This window comes from Borostomias antarcticus (genome assembly GCF_949987555.1).
Source record: "Borostomias antarcticus genome assembly, chromosome: 7".
Classification (NCBI taxonomy): domain Eukaryota; kingdom Metazoa; phylum Chordata; class Actinopteri; order Stomiiformes; family Stomiidae; genus Borostomias; species Borostomias antarcticus.
Window position 1 is genome coordinate 11374242 of NC_140240.1, and position 19055 is coordinate 11393296.

At 41.3% G+C, this 19055-nt stretch overlaps 1 protein-coding gene across 1 annotated transcript; it reads left to right on the forward strand.

Annotated features, from left to right (window-relative positions):
• Nucleotides 1-330: 330 nt before the first annotated feature.
• LOC311311583 (immunoglobulin-like and fibronectin type III domain-containing protein 1) lies at nucleotides 331-18655 on the forward strand (the record flags this gene model as incomplete). The annotated part of the gene is made up of 24 exons (XM_084441333.1): nucleotides 331-382; nucleotides 1874-1993; nucleotides 3546-3685; nucleotides 3829-3928; nucleotides 5944-5986; nucleotides 6249-6426; nucleotides 6777-6890; nucleotides 7026-7188; nucleotides 7458-7730; nucleotides 7865-8151; nucleotides 8195-8320; nucleotides 9613-9853; nucleotides 14337-14461; nucleotides 14594-14735; nucleotides 15007-15300; nucleotides 15454-15750; nucleotides 15852-16031; nucleotides 16198-16326; nucleotides 16466-16774; nucleotides 16915-17000; nucleotides 17229-17421; nucleotides 17534-17830; nucleotides 18208-18534; nucleotides 18651-18655. The coding sequence occupies 24 exons, from the start codon at nucleotides 331-333 to the stop codon at nucleotides 18653-18655; spliced, it is 4221 nt and encodes a 1406-aa protein (XP_084297459.1).
• Between the last annotated feature and the right edge of the window lie 400 nt (nucleotides 18656-19055).

Consider the following 19055-nt stretch of genomic DNA (forward strand, 5'->3'; position numbering starts at 1 on the left):
TGACACAGTTTGCTGCCTCCTACTGACAGGGTGGTGTAACTACACAAGGCCAGATGGGGCATCTATGTGTACAATACATTATGCATTGCAAAAGCTGTTTCTATATCACTTTCTTTATTATCTGAAGAGCAGAAATATACAGCAAACAATATAATAACCAGAATTGTCGTACGTCTATGAAAAATCAATCTTTATATTCAATCATACAAGAAGACAGCAAATTCAAACCCTCCATCTCTGAATGACTCTACAGTATGGTTTGTGCGTTTTTTGTTTTTTTTCTCCCACTGCAGACATTTCTGATTCCACGGAGCTTGAGAAGATACCAGGATGTGGAAACATAAGTCGAAGGTGACAGATCAAACCGCCTCAGGGCAGGAGGGTGAGTTCTAAAGAATCAACTGTAACACATTTCTCCTCAGACCAGAACCACTTGCTGCCGATTACAACAGAGGAATCATCAAAATCAAGAGAAGATGCAATTAATTTGATACACCGCAAAGAGTCCAAGGACAAAGTACGTACACAGAAATTCAGAGAGAGGTTCTAGGAGAATATGTACATACATCTAATATCTGGTAATTAATTTCAACTCCATCAATACTGCTCAGAAGTCAGAACACCATGAGCAACAAGCCCTGTTTCATGTGGACAATCAAGAACAATGAACCCTGAACCTCTATTAAAGAATAATGGATCCTGAAGCTCTAGTAATGAGAGAACAATGGACTCTGAACTTATACTAATGAAATATAGATAACGGCTCACTCATGGCATTTTAAAAACTACATCTATACTTTGGGAATATCAAAGACAAGAAAATAAACCACAAAGTACCCTCTTAAAATACAGGACTTCGAGGGTCTTTCTACTGACCACACAGTACATGCGTGAGCAGCGACACAGCACTGCATTTTCCCATTCAAACCGTCCTGCTCCAGGGGCACCCAGGAGCTGCGGGCAGCCTCGTCATTGGCGCCCAGGGACCAAGTCCAAGTGTTCAGTCCCAGTCCTGGTCAGGGACCGGACTGAAGAGCATCTGTTCTTCTGCATGTTTTTCGTATTGGTTTCTTGGGAGAAAACCCTTGTGAACACAGGAAGAACATGCAAGCTCTGCACAGAAAGGCCAGGATGACCTTTTTGCTGCGAGGCGACAGTGCTGGGAACTGCGCCACCGTGCCGCTCGTGAGCAATTTGGGGTTCACTGTCTCGCACAAGGACACTTTGGACACTGTCGGGAGCTGGGATCGAAACGGGGATCTTCCAATCCTCAGCCGGCCGCTCTACCTCCCGAACTACGCTGCCACACAACTGCATGTGAATCTACAATCTACACAATGTGAAAAAGCAAAGTGCCTATAATATTTTGATTGCCATTTTTATAGTTTGTCGTGATCCAGTACCATCAAGTATACTGTGTTTAACAAGCAGTACATTGACAACCAGAGATGAAATGTAAATGAAGCGCTGAAGATGAAATAATATTGAAAAAAAAAAGCAAAATGTTTTTTTCAAGGAATGAATGAATGAATAAGAATGAATAGGTACTGTACGTCGATCAGAAGGAAGATGAAGCAGAAAGATGAAGAAACGTTTTTTGACATGAGGAGAAAACTGAACATCCACCAGTGAAGTGTGGCACTGAATTTTGGAAGTGGAAAAAAATGAAGAAAACATAACGCAAGACTCCACTTTTGGTATTAGACTCCACAAATCATTGTGTTGCTATAAATAAATAAATAAATAATCTGTCTGGATACCTGCTTTGGCTAACAATCACACAACAGTATTTCAAGTAAGCAATAGTAATGTACTGTAAATATAATTCTGTAAAGTTTTCTAATTTAGGCCTGTTTACTGTATGTTTCCTCAGGCATCAAGAAGCGATCTAAAGTCCCTGGGGTTATGATCACACAGTTTGTGCAGGACATCCCAGAGGGAAAGAGCCATCCTGACTTCACCCGCAAGCCCATCGCTTTGACTATTCAAGAAGGTACAGTAAGGGTTCAACAGTAGGCTACTGCACCTCGGGTATAATTACAGTAGCACTTTATCATGGATATTATTGATGAATAGACAAACTTAGTTCACAATAATAGACTCATCATAGTTTCCTTCTTCTTTCATAGTGTACTGCATACTATGGTGTTAACACCATGTGTCACTGTACCTCAGATCTCTGCATGTCTTGTTGCCATTGCTCTCTGTAAAGCGCATTGTGTTGCCTCTGTGTATGAAATGCGCTATACAAATAAAGTTTGATTTGATTTGATCTGTTAGCTGCTTAGAATTGTGCGTACAGTGGTCCCCCATACAGGCACTGGTGAATCAAGACCGCATCCCAGGTAAAAACAGGGGTAACACAAGTGCTGAGGAGCACAAGGACGTGGAGTATGAGACATGAAACAAACAGCCTTCATATACCTCTCCAACGAGTGATTCCCGTCTATAGAGCTCATTTCTCACAGGCCATGACATGTGACAGCAGTTGTCCGGTACAGTACAGTACCGTATGTGAAATGTGGAGGACACGAAAGATAATCCTTACAGATGGCCACGTATCACCTTCCACACCTTCCAGATATGAACTGTAGGGCTACATCATTTATGATTACTAGTTGTGATACCCGTTGGGGCACTATGGACACCAAATAAATACTGTACATCTGCTATCACTACCATCTGCTATCACTGCCATCACACAGCTTAGCTCATCCAATCAACCTGTCAGCTAGTTCTGATACCCGTTGAAACAATCAGTAATCAGCCATTTAGTCCATTATATGCCCGTCTCCCCCAAAAAACATAGCGGACATGTTGTGTTGTCCTATCTGAATGGCTATTGTTTGCAATCTAGCTAGCTACTACAATTGGGTGGACAACAGAATGCACTAATGTTGGGCAAAGCTGAGCAACGGCAAAATAATTCTCGAGTGGGCTGTAGTTAGGTAAAAGTTCAGTGTTTGTATCAGAGCTGGAGTGAGGGAATAGTTCAGTGTTTGTATCAGAGCTGGAGTGAGGGAATAGTTCAGTGTTTGTATCAGAGCTGGAGTGAGGTAATAGTTCAGTGTTTGTATCAGGGCTGGTGTGAGTTAATAGTTCAGTGTTTGTATCAGGGTAGCCACACTAATTTGGGGCGAAGCTGCAGCTTCTTGTAGCTAATGAGACGGCAAAATAATTCTAGAGCAGTATTTCTACTGGCTGGCGGCTTGGATCAATATTTTATCTTAAAATTAGCCAAAATATAAATGAATAAAACATGTCCCTGTCATGGTCTGTCTGGGACCCCTGTGGATACCTGTGCCAAGTATGAATACTGTCAGGCCAACGGTGTCCGAGGAAAGTCCAGATAGAAGGATGGATGGACAGTGGACAGACAGGCCAGCAGAAAGACAGGCAGGCTGGCCGAGGGTCGCTCTATTAGAGCATAGATGAAGACCGTTGACGCCCCTCCCCGCCCCTGTCTCAGGTGGGAAGAAAGATGTGAATGTTTACCAGCACGTGAAACACGACACATGAAAGCATTCTCTGTCATCCTATATCAGGTAAATTAGCTGTCTTCAAAGCCAAAATCATTGGTGACCCAGTGCCTAAGGTAACCTGGTGCAGAGCAAATGGAGAGATGGACGATACAGAGAAGTTCCAGCAGAAATATGATGAAACGTCCATGGAGCATACCCTTGAGGTAAACACCGGTTTTACAGAGGCTGAAATCCTCTGTATTGATTATATAGAAGGTGATCTGAATAGATGAAGACCTCTAGTTGATGCAGCCTACTATATTAATTAGAATATTTGAATCAATCTTGTATTCTATGTCCCATACAGATCCCCAAGGTGTCTGGGGAAGAATCAGACCTGTATAAGTGCTTTGCTGCAAATGAATATGGAAGGGCTATTTGCACAGTCATCTTGAACGTTATTGAAGGTAGGTCCTAAAGATGCATGTACAGCTAATTTAAACAAAACTATTAGATGGTATCAATATAGATTAATACTTATAAATATCTCTCTCTCTCTCTCTCTATATATATATATATATATATAGAAATATAAATATTTTATATATTATTTGTATTACAGTTGGATACAAAAAGAAGAAAGAAGTGAAAGGAGCAGGTATGATATTTGATGTTTGTCCACAATGATAAGAGCTGCTGCTGATAAGACATTTTCAATCAGACCCAGGGATCCACAACAACATAGCAGTCCTAGATTTGGACATTATTCATAAAGAGAAATTAAATAATGACATTTGCTACAGCAATTGTAAGGCACTGTCACGGAGGGGTATACTGTATGTCTACTGTAAGATATTTAACTTCAAAGCAATAACACCAGATTATGTGTTTTTGGACAAATATCTTTGTTTTCATTAATAAAGAAAATAGTTATAACTCTACATAGAGATATACCAACATCCAACAAGCAAGTGTACATTTGCTAGTTTGTTTGTAGTAGTTTGTAGTTTGAAGTCCATTTTGACAAAACAGTCAGATAGAACATTACAAATCAAATCAAAATCAAACTCTATTAACATTTCATACAGAGAAATAGGAAAAAATGCACACACCTACTGTAGTACCTTACAAATACTGTAGCAATATTGAGAGGAAAGAAGGAAAATTGTAAATAACCTCTCAACAAGACGATCGGGCAAGCTCCTGAAAAGTGTTAACTATGTTAGCTTTATAGCATACACAGTACAACACAGCAACCTCCTGGAAAATGTTTCACTAGCTAGAGGCCTACTTACTTGAAAGTAATTTGCCTATGTTAGCTGTACAGTATATCATAGTTACACATTATAAAACACATACACATAACATACAACACATTATAAGATACACACCACATTATAAAACACATTAAATAGCAAGCTCCTGGGAAATGTTGAACTAGATAGAGGCCTATACTGTATGTACGCCCCTGCCTATATACGCCTATATACTTACAGTACTTGAATGTTAGTCAGTCGACTATATTTCAGTCGAGATCACTTTTGTCAAATTTGAACATGTATTATCATGCGGCATAATACATAGCATATGAATTTTGGCGGTGTGCTCTGTCCGGTGGGCCCCCTGCCTTCCACCGACGTGGAAAGCGCGTTAGCAGGGGGAGGCAATCTAGGTGTTCCCCCCCTCTGGGCCGCTTGGCCCAGAGAGCCAGAAAGGGGGAACGGCATCTAGCCCCCTGCCTCCATGACGATCAGAGTGGGCCGCGATCGGGAAGACGCTCGGAGGTAACTCAGCCCACTAAGACTGCCAAAGAGAGCCACAGGGGGACTGCTGTACATTATAGTCCCTGGCCCTCATGGGCCGACGCTTTGTGGATTCCGAGGGAGATACAGCCTAGTGTCTCTGCCTCCATGGCGACCGGAGCGACCGCTGGAAGGCCATTCGGAGATGTTTCGGCCCACGGTAACCACGGAGAGCCACAGAGACCAGCTAGTGTCTACTCTGGCTTCCACTAGCCGATGCATAGTGGAATACCTGACAAACATAAACCCCGGACAGAGAGCAACGATGACAACAGAGATGACATCGACATACGCAGGAGGAGCAGGGGAGGAGGTGGGGCAAGCATGCAATGCACAACCAGCAGTAATGGCAAGCGCAAACAATGACATGTTTTGACAGCTTAAATACATGCGCTCTAGTGAGCTGAACCAATGCTATGACAGCTGACAGTCAGCTGGTGCTGGCGTCATGCGTGACTGATTAACCTCTGCCGACTACCCCGGCCGCGACGTTCGTGCCTCGCCTGAAGTTACGTCGGACACTTCATGTTTAGTTGTATCATAGCACAAAAAGCCACACTGTTGATACAGAACTGTATGTGCCGCTGGCCTGTAAATAAGGTCACAAATAAGGTCAAAAGATATTCTGTTGCAAATATTAACACATATCTCTTCTACCTTTTAATATGTATTTTCCAAAGCCACCAAGGACCCTCAGGACTTAAGGAAAAAGTTGAAGAAAAGGTGAGGAAATGACAGATGATACATAATAATAACCGTATAACAGGGTTTATGATGCTAAATACCTAACTACTCCTTTAATTAGAGAATGATTCATCCTACTTTAAAGTAGGCTATTACTTCACATTGTCAGTCGACAAATTTGATATAGAATATTATAGGAAAGTCCAGGCCAAAGACTGGACACTATATCCTAGTATAGCAATTGTAAGTAATGCCGAGCATGGCAAACGGCCATCTGATGTCATGCGTTTGTGACCTGCAGTGAAGGAATTCGTGAGCAAAAACCACTGGAGCCTGATGAGAAAGTCTGGGAGATTTTGCTCAGCGCAGACAAGAAAGATTATGAGAGCATCTGTGCTGAGTACGGCATCACTGACTTCCGTGGAATGTTGAAGAGGCTGAATGAGCTGAAGAGGGAGAGAGAGGAGGAGATCGCACAGGTAAAGCTTCAGTTAATGTTACTGGAATTCCTTGTGTTGCTTTTTTAAACCAATCCACAATAAATTCTCAAAGTGAATTGACTGCCATGTCAATTTCCCCTCTGGGATCAATAAAATTGATGATCTATCTATCTGTCTGTCTGTCTGTCTGTCTGTCTGTCTGTCTGTCTGTCAATATATCTATCTATCTACTGTATCTAATTTCCATCACTGAAACTTATGAATCATTTTATACGGATATCTACTATCTATTTAATTTGTGAGATACCATCTTTATGTTTTCGTCTTGGATTTCCATGCAGTTAAAAAAATTATACCTGCTTTTATTTTATTTATTTTTTCCTTTCAAGTTTGTTGAACAAATCCGGAGCCTGAAACACATTGAGGTGAATTCAGAGGACGCTGCGTCCTTTGAACTGGACATGGATCTCAAGGATGCCAGCAACAGGCTTTTCCTATACAAGGTGAGGTGACATCATACAATCCCATACATTATAGGAAATCTCTAATAGTTCTCTTATTAATAATGCCCCTTTTGTCCTTGTTAATTTGATTACCACACACTTCACAATGTTCCTCAATGTATTTGGACTCTGCAGGATGGTATCATGGTTCCTTACACCACAGATCTGGATGAGAAACACAGTTTGAAACAAATTGGCAAGAAATATAAGTTCACCATCAATCATCTCGAAAACACGGACGCAGGTCTCTACCAAGTGGATGTAGAGGGAGTTCCCGTCTTCTCCACCGATTTCAAAAGTGAGGACTAAGGCAAATCACACTTCACAGCTCCACAATGATGTTATCACATACAGTACAAAATACAAAACATGATTGGAATGTTGTCATGGGTGTACAATGTGATGTTGGAATATACCCATTGTGTACATTAATGTGTTAGGTAACATACAGTACTGTAGAACATTACAGTATACTATAGTATGTTCTACATCGTCAGTTTATTCTAAAGAGCTTTAAGTAACATGATTGATTTAATTATTAATTTCTATTCTTCATCAATCTTTCAGTTCCCCCTGCTGATTTTGCTGTCAAAATACAGGAAATAAAGGCAGATGAAAGACAAGATGCCCTCTTCCAGTGTGTCTTAACGACACCTCTGAATGAGATTACATGGATGGGAAAAAACACCAAACTGAAGAATGACGAGAAATATGAAATCACAGCTTCTGAGGACAACCTCATTCACAAATTGTTGGTGAAGGATTGTATGCCTGTGGACTCTGGCATCTATGCAGCCATAGCAGGCATCAAGTCTTGCAGTGCCTGGCTTGTGGTAGAAGGTGAGGCCATTTTTTAATGTTTTTTCCTTCTGTTTTTTTTTTTAGTTTTCCAGGATGCATGTTTCAAATCTAATGGATTAAACTGGTCACATTTGACAACCTCAACATTCCCTCTCTTTTATATTGTGCTCCAGCTGACAAAACCCCTGACGCAAAAGGCAAGAAGGCAGCTCGCAAAACAACAACGGCTGGAGCAGCGAGTGATCTAGACCTTGAGAAAGTAGCCAAGGAACAGCTGGAGAAACACAACAAAGAGATGGAGGCAGCTTTGGAGGCAGCCAAGGCAGCAGCTCAGGCCAATCCAGGCCACGGCAATCCAGGCCACGGCAATCCAGGCCACGACAATCCAGGCCACGACAATCCAGGCCACGACAATCCAGGGCCCACCAAGAAGAAAGTGATCAAGAAGGTTACCAAGAAGGTAGTTAAGAAGGTTGCTGCTCCGGCCGCTGGCGCAAGTGGAGCTGTGGGTGCAAGTAGAGCAGCTGGTGGAAGTGGAGCTGTGGGTGCAAGTGGAGCAGCTGGTGGAAGTGGAGCTGAAGGAGGAGCAACTGGTGGAAGTGGAGTTGAGGGAGGAGCAGGCGGTGCAGGTGGAGCTGAAGGAGGAGCAGCTGATGCTGCTGGAGCTGGAGAAGTGATAGAGGTGGAGGTAGAAGTGGAGGTGGAAGAGGAGGTGGAAGAAGAGGTGGAAGTAGAGGTCGATGAGGAGCCTGGAGAGTCAGATGAGAAAAAGAAGCGTGTGAGAGCTGGCCCTCTTTTGGCAGAGACTGTTGTAGGTAAGAAAGTATTTAATTCATTCCTTTTCAGAGACCAGTTACAACTTTTCACGTTGCTAAGTTTGGAATGTAGCCGACTGTTTCATCAGCACCTCTTGATTTGAGATATTACAACAAGCCAATACCAACGTTACAGTATACAGGGTTGCCAACTCTCACACATTGGCCTTGACACACACGGGATCGAGCCTCGTCACACACACACACACGCCGCAATGGAATTTCACATGGCAAAAAAAAAATATATATTTTTTTTTTTTACAAAATTGTGCGGCATCCCTGGACTTGTCCCCCCCCCCCCCCACCTTGCATGTCGCTGATTGCTATCGATTTAAACCTATTCGAGTCAGCTTGGGCAGCTCATCAAACGTTGCTCGCTCCGGATTTAATGATAAAAAAAGGGTTGTGATGGAATTTGATTGGTGCTTGGAGACTGGGTCATCCTTTCCAGACCATAATGGCGTCTGCTCTTCAAAACGTCTTCATTGCAAGAAGCCATGGTGCTTGAACAAGGTTGGAAGGTTGATGAGACAGTTAAAAAGACGTAAAAAGTAAGTAATTATTTTCATATTTACAAGTTAGGCTGTCACTTGTATCAGAACTTTTAGTATTGAGACAGTGGCTGTCAGTAGTGACTAGATTTTAGCTAGCTAACCATGTTAGCTCAGCTGTCACAACTAGCTTGTAATTAGCTACTTATCATTGATTTCTAGCCTAGCAAGTGCACGTCTGCATGGTGAAGGACTAGTGAAGTGAAGCCTGCGAAGGTCCCAAAACTGCCAGGTAAAAGGTTTATTTTATGATGTTGTTGGTTTGATGTTGTACTATGCTAGTTGAGAAGCAGTTATCTAAATATCCTTGACATAGCCCCCTGGTCCATGGGGCACAGGAACCTAGTCTCTCTCTCAAGATGCCTCGCCATGACACATGGCCATGACACTTCTACAAAGAATATGAATTAAATAAATAAATGGAACTCTGTGCAAGACTATTTGAAGCTTACACAATTGTTGCCTGTGAACCAATTAGAAGCAACCTCAATATTTCAAAATGCCTGCTGTGCTTGAGGCCTATTGTAGAGTATTTACACGGTTCAATCTTCAAAGGTGACGGGGGTTAGCCAGTTCAAGAGGCTCAGCAGCATCGCAAAGCTGGCCCTGGTTCTGCCCCACTCCAATGCAGACGCAGAGCGAGTGTTTTCCATGGTGGGGCTCAACAAGACCAGGAACAGACTGGCCCTAGATGGAACCCTGTCCTCAATCATGACCATCAAGATGGCTAACCTGGAGCCATGCTTCAAGTGGGAGCCCTCCCCAGCGCTCATCAAGGCCTCAAAGAAGGCCACAGGCCAGTACAACAAGGAGCACTCAGCTCAGTAGACCTATGGCATAGTAAAACAAAAACGGTTACAGTATATGTAGCATTCTAGTTCTTTAACCCTGAGCAGGATGGTATATTCCACTACTGCTATTCAGTATTCTAAGTTCTTGTTATCCTTGTTAGATTTATGCCACGGTGTTGATGAATGTCATCTAGTCTTGTAGTCTTGATTATTATTGAAATCTGTGATTATTCTTGTGGCAATAAATATATTTGAAAAGTTGTAAAAATTCAAACGTGTTAAAATCTGAACAATACGAGTATGTAAAGACTAAATTGTATTTTATTTTTTATAGTATTGACATGGAAATGTGATTAAAACAGGTTAAAATCTGAACAATACGAGTATGTGAAGACTAAATTATTTTCTTTTCTTTTTTATAATAGTTGACATTTCAATATCGCCAAATAAACCTGCACATATTGAACCATGTCTTCTTGGGTCATGCTAGTGTGTTTACCGCATTGTTGACAATGAGGTCTCATCAGATACCTCTGGTGGCCAAAACTGTTGTAGGTTGAGGGGTTAGAAATTATGAAACTTGGGAAATGTTTAAATGGTCATGTTTCTTACAATACAACTACAAATGGTGCTCAAACCTCTGCCCATGAATTAATTATTTTTGAGCGCTTGAGAGCATCATTCTGAACCCTTCGTCCCTGTGACCTTCCCATCTCCAGATATGGCGGTATGGCCATGGGACGTGCCGTCATTGGGGCGGAGGTAAAAATGAATATTAAAGTTGTGAGGACAGCCGCCCCCCAAAAAAATGTCAGTCTCACTCCAAGCTTTTCTGAAAAGTTGGCAACCCTGAGTATATCATATACCATCTTTAACGTCCTTTTGCACTTAAACAGTAGGCTACTTAATTTTGATAAAGACACATACGGGCTGCTCACACGCTTCTGTTTGATGCGTGTCCATCAATGTATGGCGGAAGGCGTGTCTGCTGCACGCAACAACAACCAAATTCCGCCTTGCGATGACGTCTTTCTCCGTCAAGACATCTGATTGGTCGGCAGCTCCAGCGACGCATCTGAAAGTTGAACATTTCTCAACTTTCAACGCTAGCAACGCAGGCAACGCAACGCACCGGGACAACAACGGAACAAGAATGCCATTCGGCTGCAGCCATTGAAAGTGAATGGCATCTGTCAATGTTGGCGCATCAAACGCAAGCGTGTGAGCGGCCCGTTAGACAAAACTAAATTAAGGATGTTGATTCACTTTGTTTGGGGCAATCAAGTCTGCATTAAACTTAAAGTAAAACAACAATGTAAGAAGACAAGTTAAACTTCATACGTCACTGTTGGATCACTGGAAATGCATCCTTGCGAAATAAATAATACATTCTGAGAAGACAACTTAAGCCAAAACAGTATGTGTGTGTGTGTGTGTGTGTGTGTGTGTGTGTGTGTGTGTGTGTGTGTGTGTGTGTGTGTGTGTGTGTGTGAGAGAGAGAGTATGTGTGTGTGTGTCTATTACATTATTTTATGTTATTGCTTAAAGGACAATGCTCGTTTTTGACAACCTGGACCTTATTTACGACATATTATAAGACGTTTGACTCACCGAGATCACTTTGGTGTAGTTCGGAGGCATGTAGAAGAAATTTAAAATCCAGCGCGAGCCAGTATATCTATGTAATGGCGGTGGTCGGGGCACTTAGAATGCAGTTTCTAAAAATCTATTTTCTGCCGCGAAGCGGTTGTTTTCATCAATCTGTCTTGATGAATCGCTAGTTGTGCTTACATAGAGCATAGGCCTGTTCTGGTGTTTCACATGCCTCTGTAATATGATCTTTAGAAACGTCTTTAGACACGAAATAGCTTCCTCACTTGCTCCAGCACGCATGCGCACAGCGTGCTGGAGCAACGATTGCGCGCTGTGCGAATGCGTGCTGGAGCAAGTGAGGAAGCTATTTCGTTTCGAAAGCAATTCATCAAGATAGATTGATGAAAACAACTGTTTCGCGGCACAAAATAGATTTTTAGAAAATGCATTCTAAGTGCCCCGACCACCGCCATTACATGGATATACTGGCTCGCGCTTGATTTTAAATTTATTCTACATGCCTCCGAACTACACCAAAGTGATCTCGGTGAGTCAAACGTCTTATAATATGTCCTAAATGAGGTCCAGGTTGTCAAAAACGAGCATTGTCCTTTAAGTTTGTTTTATCGCAAAGCTATCGTTACATGTGATTGCTTTGTGTTATTATTGTCATGCTAATGCTATATTTGTTACGTTTTCTGTCATTGTCAACATCTTATGCTGCCTATAAAATATCAGAATTATCAGCATATTCATTCTTCTGAAGAGTCAACCGTGAATTGAGATTTCAGAGTTGTTGTTTTTTTTACCCTACAAGATAATAATAAAAAACAACATGCATAATGTTTATACATTTTTTTGTAGAATGAATGAATTGCTTCTGACCTGTCAGATTTTATCATTTAATTTCCAAAGCTACAGTACTGAAGATATTCAGCAATTCCTAATTCCATTTCAGTAGATCAAATAAGTTATAGTCCTTGACAACATTTTAAGACACTTCAGATCAAACACCAATTTATATTTGCTCTACACATTGAATGAGAATACTGTACAAGGTCAAAACTTTACTTTTGTTTGCGATATTGATGATCACCAATAGGACATTCTACTAATGATGAGGAAGCCCCTGGTGATGTAGATGTCAAAACAGAGAAAACGCATCGTAAAAGGGAAGGCCCACTGCTTAAGGAAACTGCCATTGGTAAGAGATAAACTTTGTTTGACTTGAAAATCAAGCCCATGGGTGAGCTTAGAACCGAGTCATTAACATTCAACTTGACAAAAAATATTTATGTGTATTTTACTTATTTTATTAATATATAATAACAACATGTGTATTTGTGTGCTTTGCTAATAATGTATTGGTATAATTGTTTGTTTTGTATTCACAAACATGCTTGTGTTATTGAGACTAAGAACAAAATCTTGAAAAACAAGTTTATTAATCCATCATATCAGAACGAAAGACTACTGTATACTGTATGAACTCCCAGCAAGTGCTCATAAAATACAAGTACAGTAGTATACGAGAACCTGCAAGACATGCTTCAGAAGATGGAAAAAGAGCTAAATCTTTTGGAGGGAGATAACTTCAAGCAATATGAAGTACCAGTGGGAACTATCATAATCTTGCAATTCACAATATCAAGTATCAAGTCTTTGCCTACTGTACAAGTCAAGACTTGGTCAAGTCCCAAGTAATGACACCAAGTCTCAATTAAGTTTGTCAATTAAGAAGTGTTCACATCAAGTCTCTGAGTTTCAAGTCACATTTATATTTGTTCTGCCATAATGTATATAATCTCTTGATCTGAACAAATATAATCATCATGCTGAAGTCAAAGTCAAGTCTCAAAGTCAAAATCAAATCACAAGTGCCCCCCACCCTTTTTTTTCCAAGTCAAAATTAAAGCTGGTTATTAAATGGCTTTGGCCAGTGACATGAAGGAAAAATAAAACCTTGTTATTTTTCGAAAGGCATTGCACATGGCTATCAGACTCTACATGGCCATATATCAGCAAATTCTTATTTCTCAAAGAAGTGGAGAACGCTGTCTATCAAACACTGCATCCACGTGTCTACTATTAGACATAGAAGATAAAGTACTGTATTCTGGCAGTCCACAGCCAACAGTTGGGTTTACCAGCCTAAGGCTACTCATCATTCAAGCATAGTTCCAATCTGCTACCACTACATATGCCCATATTTCGACCACCCTATTTACAAGAAGATGTATCCAGGTCATGGCACTAATGTGACCAATCAGGTATGGCAGCTGGGTTTCTTGCTAACTATTCAAATACAGTAGGAAGACATTCTTCTTCACCCAAGGATGTGCACAGAAAAGGCTACTAATCACAAAAGCATGGATCCTAGCCTCCTCCACTATATGGAAGAACAAACACAAGTGTGATATTGTGATCACAGCAGTTCACACTGAAGTCAGCTATCACTGAAGATTCACCGTTTTGCTTTATCCATCACACTCACTCAGCGCCCCGAGCTGATGTAACAGTTGGTGGGGGGCGCATTATAAATAAAAATAACATAACATAACAGTGAGCATTCAAACATAGTTTACATTTAAGCATGTATTTCAGACTGTAAAATACATGCAATACACCAAATGTAAACACCAATATTTGACAGGATTAAACTGAGGTAAATTTGATTAAGATTGACATGAATGCATGTCAATGTATTCCATGCATACTGTACATCATGCATGCATGAACTGGGGGAAGTGAAAAAAGTAATGCATGTTATTCCGTAACATGTAACGATCTTGAACATGGACTTTATGGTCAATATTGTTTTTAATACCCATAGGTAGAATACATATGAGATAAAACTGAAACATCCACTAAATTTGCATCATATGAATCCCTCAGACCCGGGAGTACACTTCCACAGTGGCCTTTCAGACTGCAACGCCATTATTGGGGAAGCAGCGGAGCTTGAGTGTAAACTGAGCAGTGAAGAATGCCAGGGGATCTGGTACAAGGATGGGGAGGAGGTGAGTCAAGATTATAGTGGAACGTGCCTAGATTTTACTTGGATATGAGTTCCGTTTAGTTCTGTTGAGATTGTCTTTATGCATGTTGAGAGGTGCAGTACTTCATGTGTCTTTGCGTGTGCCTCTATGTAGATCAAATCATCTGATGGCATCACCATTAACAAAGATGGAAGCTTCCACAAGCTGAAAATCAACAAAGTCACAGAGGAAAATGCAGGGACATACCGCTTTGAGGCAGATGGAAGGAAGACGGAGGCTGTGATTATTGTTGAAGGTCATAATATATTTCTCACTTCATCCGACTTATACACGTTATCTCAGTCTTAGATACTCATTATTGAAACAGCAACATATCCAGCTAAAAATAACTATAGTTTGAAGTAGTAAACAATATCAGAGCATTGCCCTAACCCAACAATATACAGTACCTCCATGTAATATTACTACCATGGTTGTGCTCTGGGTGTAAATGAGAGACAATGATTTGTGATGCTTGACTCAATCTTAGTTTAAAGGTCTGGATTGTAATATGTTTCTCCTAACAGATCCACCAAGACTTGATCCGAAAGAGCTGGAGAAATTTGCAATACCAACAACTGTGAAAAAGGGTCAAAAAGCCACCTTTAAGATGCCATATGTTGGACGGGACCCAGTAAAGGTTCAGTGGTACCTGGAGGGCGAGGAGCTTTCAGATGACACAAACATTAAGATAGAGCATTCAGAGGGCCAGAGCCGTCTCATCATCAACAAGCTACAGCGCAAAAACAGTGGAGAAATCAAAATGAAACTCAAAAATGAGTTTGGCACCATTGAGGCCTTGACCCAGCTCGTCGTACTTGGTATGTAGAAAACCTTAAGACTTTAATATTGGGCCCACAGTGCATTCATCAACTATTAACTTAATAAATAATATATAATAATGAAATCTACCTGCATAGATTGTGTATGTAAACATAATTGTCTTGCCCTTTTTTATTTATTCCCTTTGAAAGACAAGCCCACCCCTCCAATGGGACCTCTGGAGATCGTTGAAGCATCTTCAAGTGCTATTGAAATCAAGTGGAGGCCACCAAAGGATGGTGGTGGCTGTAAGGTGGACAACTACATCATGGAACGTCAACAAATAGGCCGCAACACCTGGAAGAAGCTGGGATCAATCGGTGCTGAGGCCCACTACAGAGACACGGACGTGGACCATGGCAGAAAATATTGCTACCGAATCAAAGTTGAGACAGAGATGGGTACTAGTGAGACTATGGAAACAGAAGATGTCCAGGCTGGCACAAAAGGTAAAGCAAGCTCTTTTAATCATTGCTTACTGCATGCCAAAGTAGTTTCTTGAGGTAAAACTGAAGTAAACTTCTGCTTGCACCTTCCTGTCTGTGCCTAGCATATCCCGGAGCCCCTTCTACACCTAAAGTGGTCAGCGCCTTCAAGAACTGCATCACCCTGATTTGGTCTCCTCCTGCCAACACTGGAGGAACCAACATTTTGGGATACAACATCGAGAAACGCAAGAAGGGCAGCAATCTCTGGGGCCCTGTCAATGCACCAGATGAGCTTATCCAAGGTTTTAACATTGTCCATGGCTTGTCCATGACCCTTCTCTGATTAATACTGTGCCACTTAGTATTCCAAGTCATATACTACCCCAAGGAAAATTAACTTTTTATACCATTGTATGAGTCCAGTCTAATGCTGCAAGCTACTCATTAACTCGTCCTTCTAAATCACAGCAAAGACCTATGGTGTGAAGGATGTGATTGAGGGCAATGAGTACGAGTTCCGCGTGGCCACCATCAACAGCTCTGGAGCGGGTGAATTCAGCGCCCCATCTGAGTTTGTCTTCGCCAGGGACCCCAAAAGTAGGTTACACACATTGTAATACAAGCAACATTTGGTATTTACATGATGATGCAGCATGTGCAATTCTTAACATGTGAAAAATATATCCAAAACAAACTGGCCAACTATGAATGCCTTTGATATAAATTATCATTGCAGAGCCCCCTGGTAAGGTTATTGACCTTAAGATAACAGACTCCACCTATACCACCTTGTCCCTGGCTTGGACTAAGCCCAAGGAGGAAGCAGGAGTCCATGATGAGGCCAAGGGCTACTTTGTGGAGATCAGACCAGCAGAGAACCCAGAATGGGATCGCTGTAATGCCAATGCCATCATCATGAACAGCTTCACAGTGAAAGGCATGAAGTCCATGGCCATGTACTGGGTGAGAGTGATTGCCACTAATGATGGAGGAGTGGGAGAACCCCAAGAGTTGGACAACTATATTCTGGCGATGCCTCCTCCTGGTAAGGATTGTAATCTTCAGAGTTAATTTAAGCCCTTAGCAACATATACATAACATAAACATAGTCTTTCATAGTGTTTAATGATATATTATCTTTGTCTCACTTTAAAACATTGTTTATTTTACTTATGTGAAATCCAGTCAGGCCAAGATTAACTGATGCCAAAGCCAAGAGTTTCATGGTGGTGAGAGCAGCAAATTCTGCCCGAATCAATGTCAACTTTGAGGTACAGTTTGAGCAGTGTGTGGTCTTTACAGGTCTGTCATTACAGTTGAGTTGTTAATAATGTGACTTTCACAATGCCGATGTGCGCTGAAGTGAAACTTGGATAACACTCTCGTACTCTGCCAACCTTCACACATGTGGTGTGAACGTGCATGCTTCACTCTTTACACTCTTCACACTTACAGTATTTACATCTAAAAAAAAAACAACATTCTGATCTTCTTCATAGGCTTCCCCATGGCCTGAAGTGATATGGCTGAAGGATGGTATGCCTGTCTCCAAGAGAGTTACTGTCAGCAATGCTGAAGGTGCATCAACGCTCCTGATTCCTTCAGCAGAGCGTTCCGATACAGGAGTCTACACCATTACGGTCAAGAACATTGTTGGGCAAGAGACATTCAGCATTGAGATAAGAGTCACAGGTGGGATGAGCAAAGATGGTTTACTGTTCAATAAATTCAACATATCATTAAAGCATGCATTAAATCATAACACTTAATTATTGATTTGAAATGTCTTTCTATCCCAACCCAGATGAGCCCAAGCCACCAGGTCCAGTAGAGATTGATGAGAATGTTCCTGGCACAGTGACCGTCTCATGGACACCTTCTCCTGATGAGAAACGTGACGACAGGCTGCACTACATGGTGTCCAAACGGGATTCTAACAAGAGACAGTGGCACACAGTGGCAGACCGTATCTTCAACAACATGTACACAGCCTGTAACGTCATGCCAGGCAGAGAGTACCAGTTCCGTGTCTATGCTAAGAATGACATGGGCCTATCCAAACCTTCTGAATCACAAAAGTGGTCCATCACAAACAAAAAAGGTTTGTGAAAGCAAGCGGATTAGAATAAAGAATATACATAATAAAATATATACATACAATCTCTATAAATATGTATAATAATATACAGAGTTTAATAACATATAATAAATAATGGTATAAAAAAAAAAGGGGATTTTTTTTCTGGGTGGTTATATTTCTGCCAGTCTATGCATGGATATATAAACATGTGATTATGAAAAATGGGCAAAAAATGTAACATTTGCAAGGAGGCACTCAGCGTTGCACTGAATGACATTATATAACCTTATACATCATTGACCCACATACTGTACATGCACATGTACACAGCACTCAGGAACACTCACTGTTCCTAAATCGGTGTATTGATTTAGACGTTTCCATTTAATGTTTTCCAGAAAAATTCTCGCTGAACATGCCAGAGTCGAAGACTTGCGACCTCCAGCGGCCTCCGAAGTTCCTGGTAACCCTGAAACAGCACACGGCTCCGCAAGGCTATGAGTGTTACATGAGCTGCGCAGTGAGAGGGGATCCTACACCCCACGTCACATGGTACCGTAATAACATCAGCCTCAACACCAACACCAACTACTACATCTCCAACACCTGTGGGGTGTGCTCCATGCTTATTCTGAGGGTCGGCCCTAAGGACACCGGGGAGTACAAGGTCATCGCTGACAACTCCCTGGGCAGGGCAGAGTGCTCCACCAAACTCACAGTCAGAGGTAGATCTGAAACTTTTTCAAAATCAAATTGTGATGAACGCTGAACATATACATCTGTATGACTTGTATGAGACATTGCGAATAACATCACTTTCTGTTCTGTTCTTGTTTTACAGATTGAATCAGTAAAGAAGATGATCTTGCCAATGATGGTTTCTGTTGGCTTTTCAATAGCGTTTAAGTATTCCTGTTTTTTTCTGTTTACTAGTTCTCTGTAGAAATAACAATGTTTATATTTCAAGTTAATTTAAAAGTGCCCTGTGTGAAAAGCAATGTGCTAACATTTTACATTTTGCATGCTGCAAAACTTTGTAGTATGGTTTAGTTTTTTGTAGTTCTAGTTTAGTTCTGGTATCAGTATGATACCAGACATCATTCTTAAGATTTAGGAGTGTCAACTATGCTAAGAACCTCATCCTTGGATGCAGTGGTGCAATGGTGACTAAAGAAGGGGGAATACTATAAGAGCAAATATTCTGAAATTGTTCAGCTTATACATCAGTGGTGGAAAAAGAAGTGTC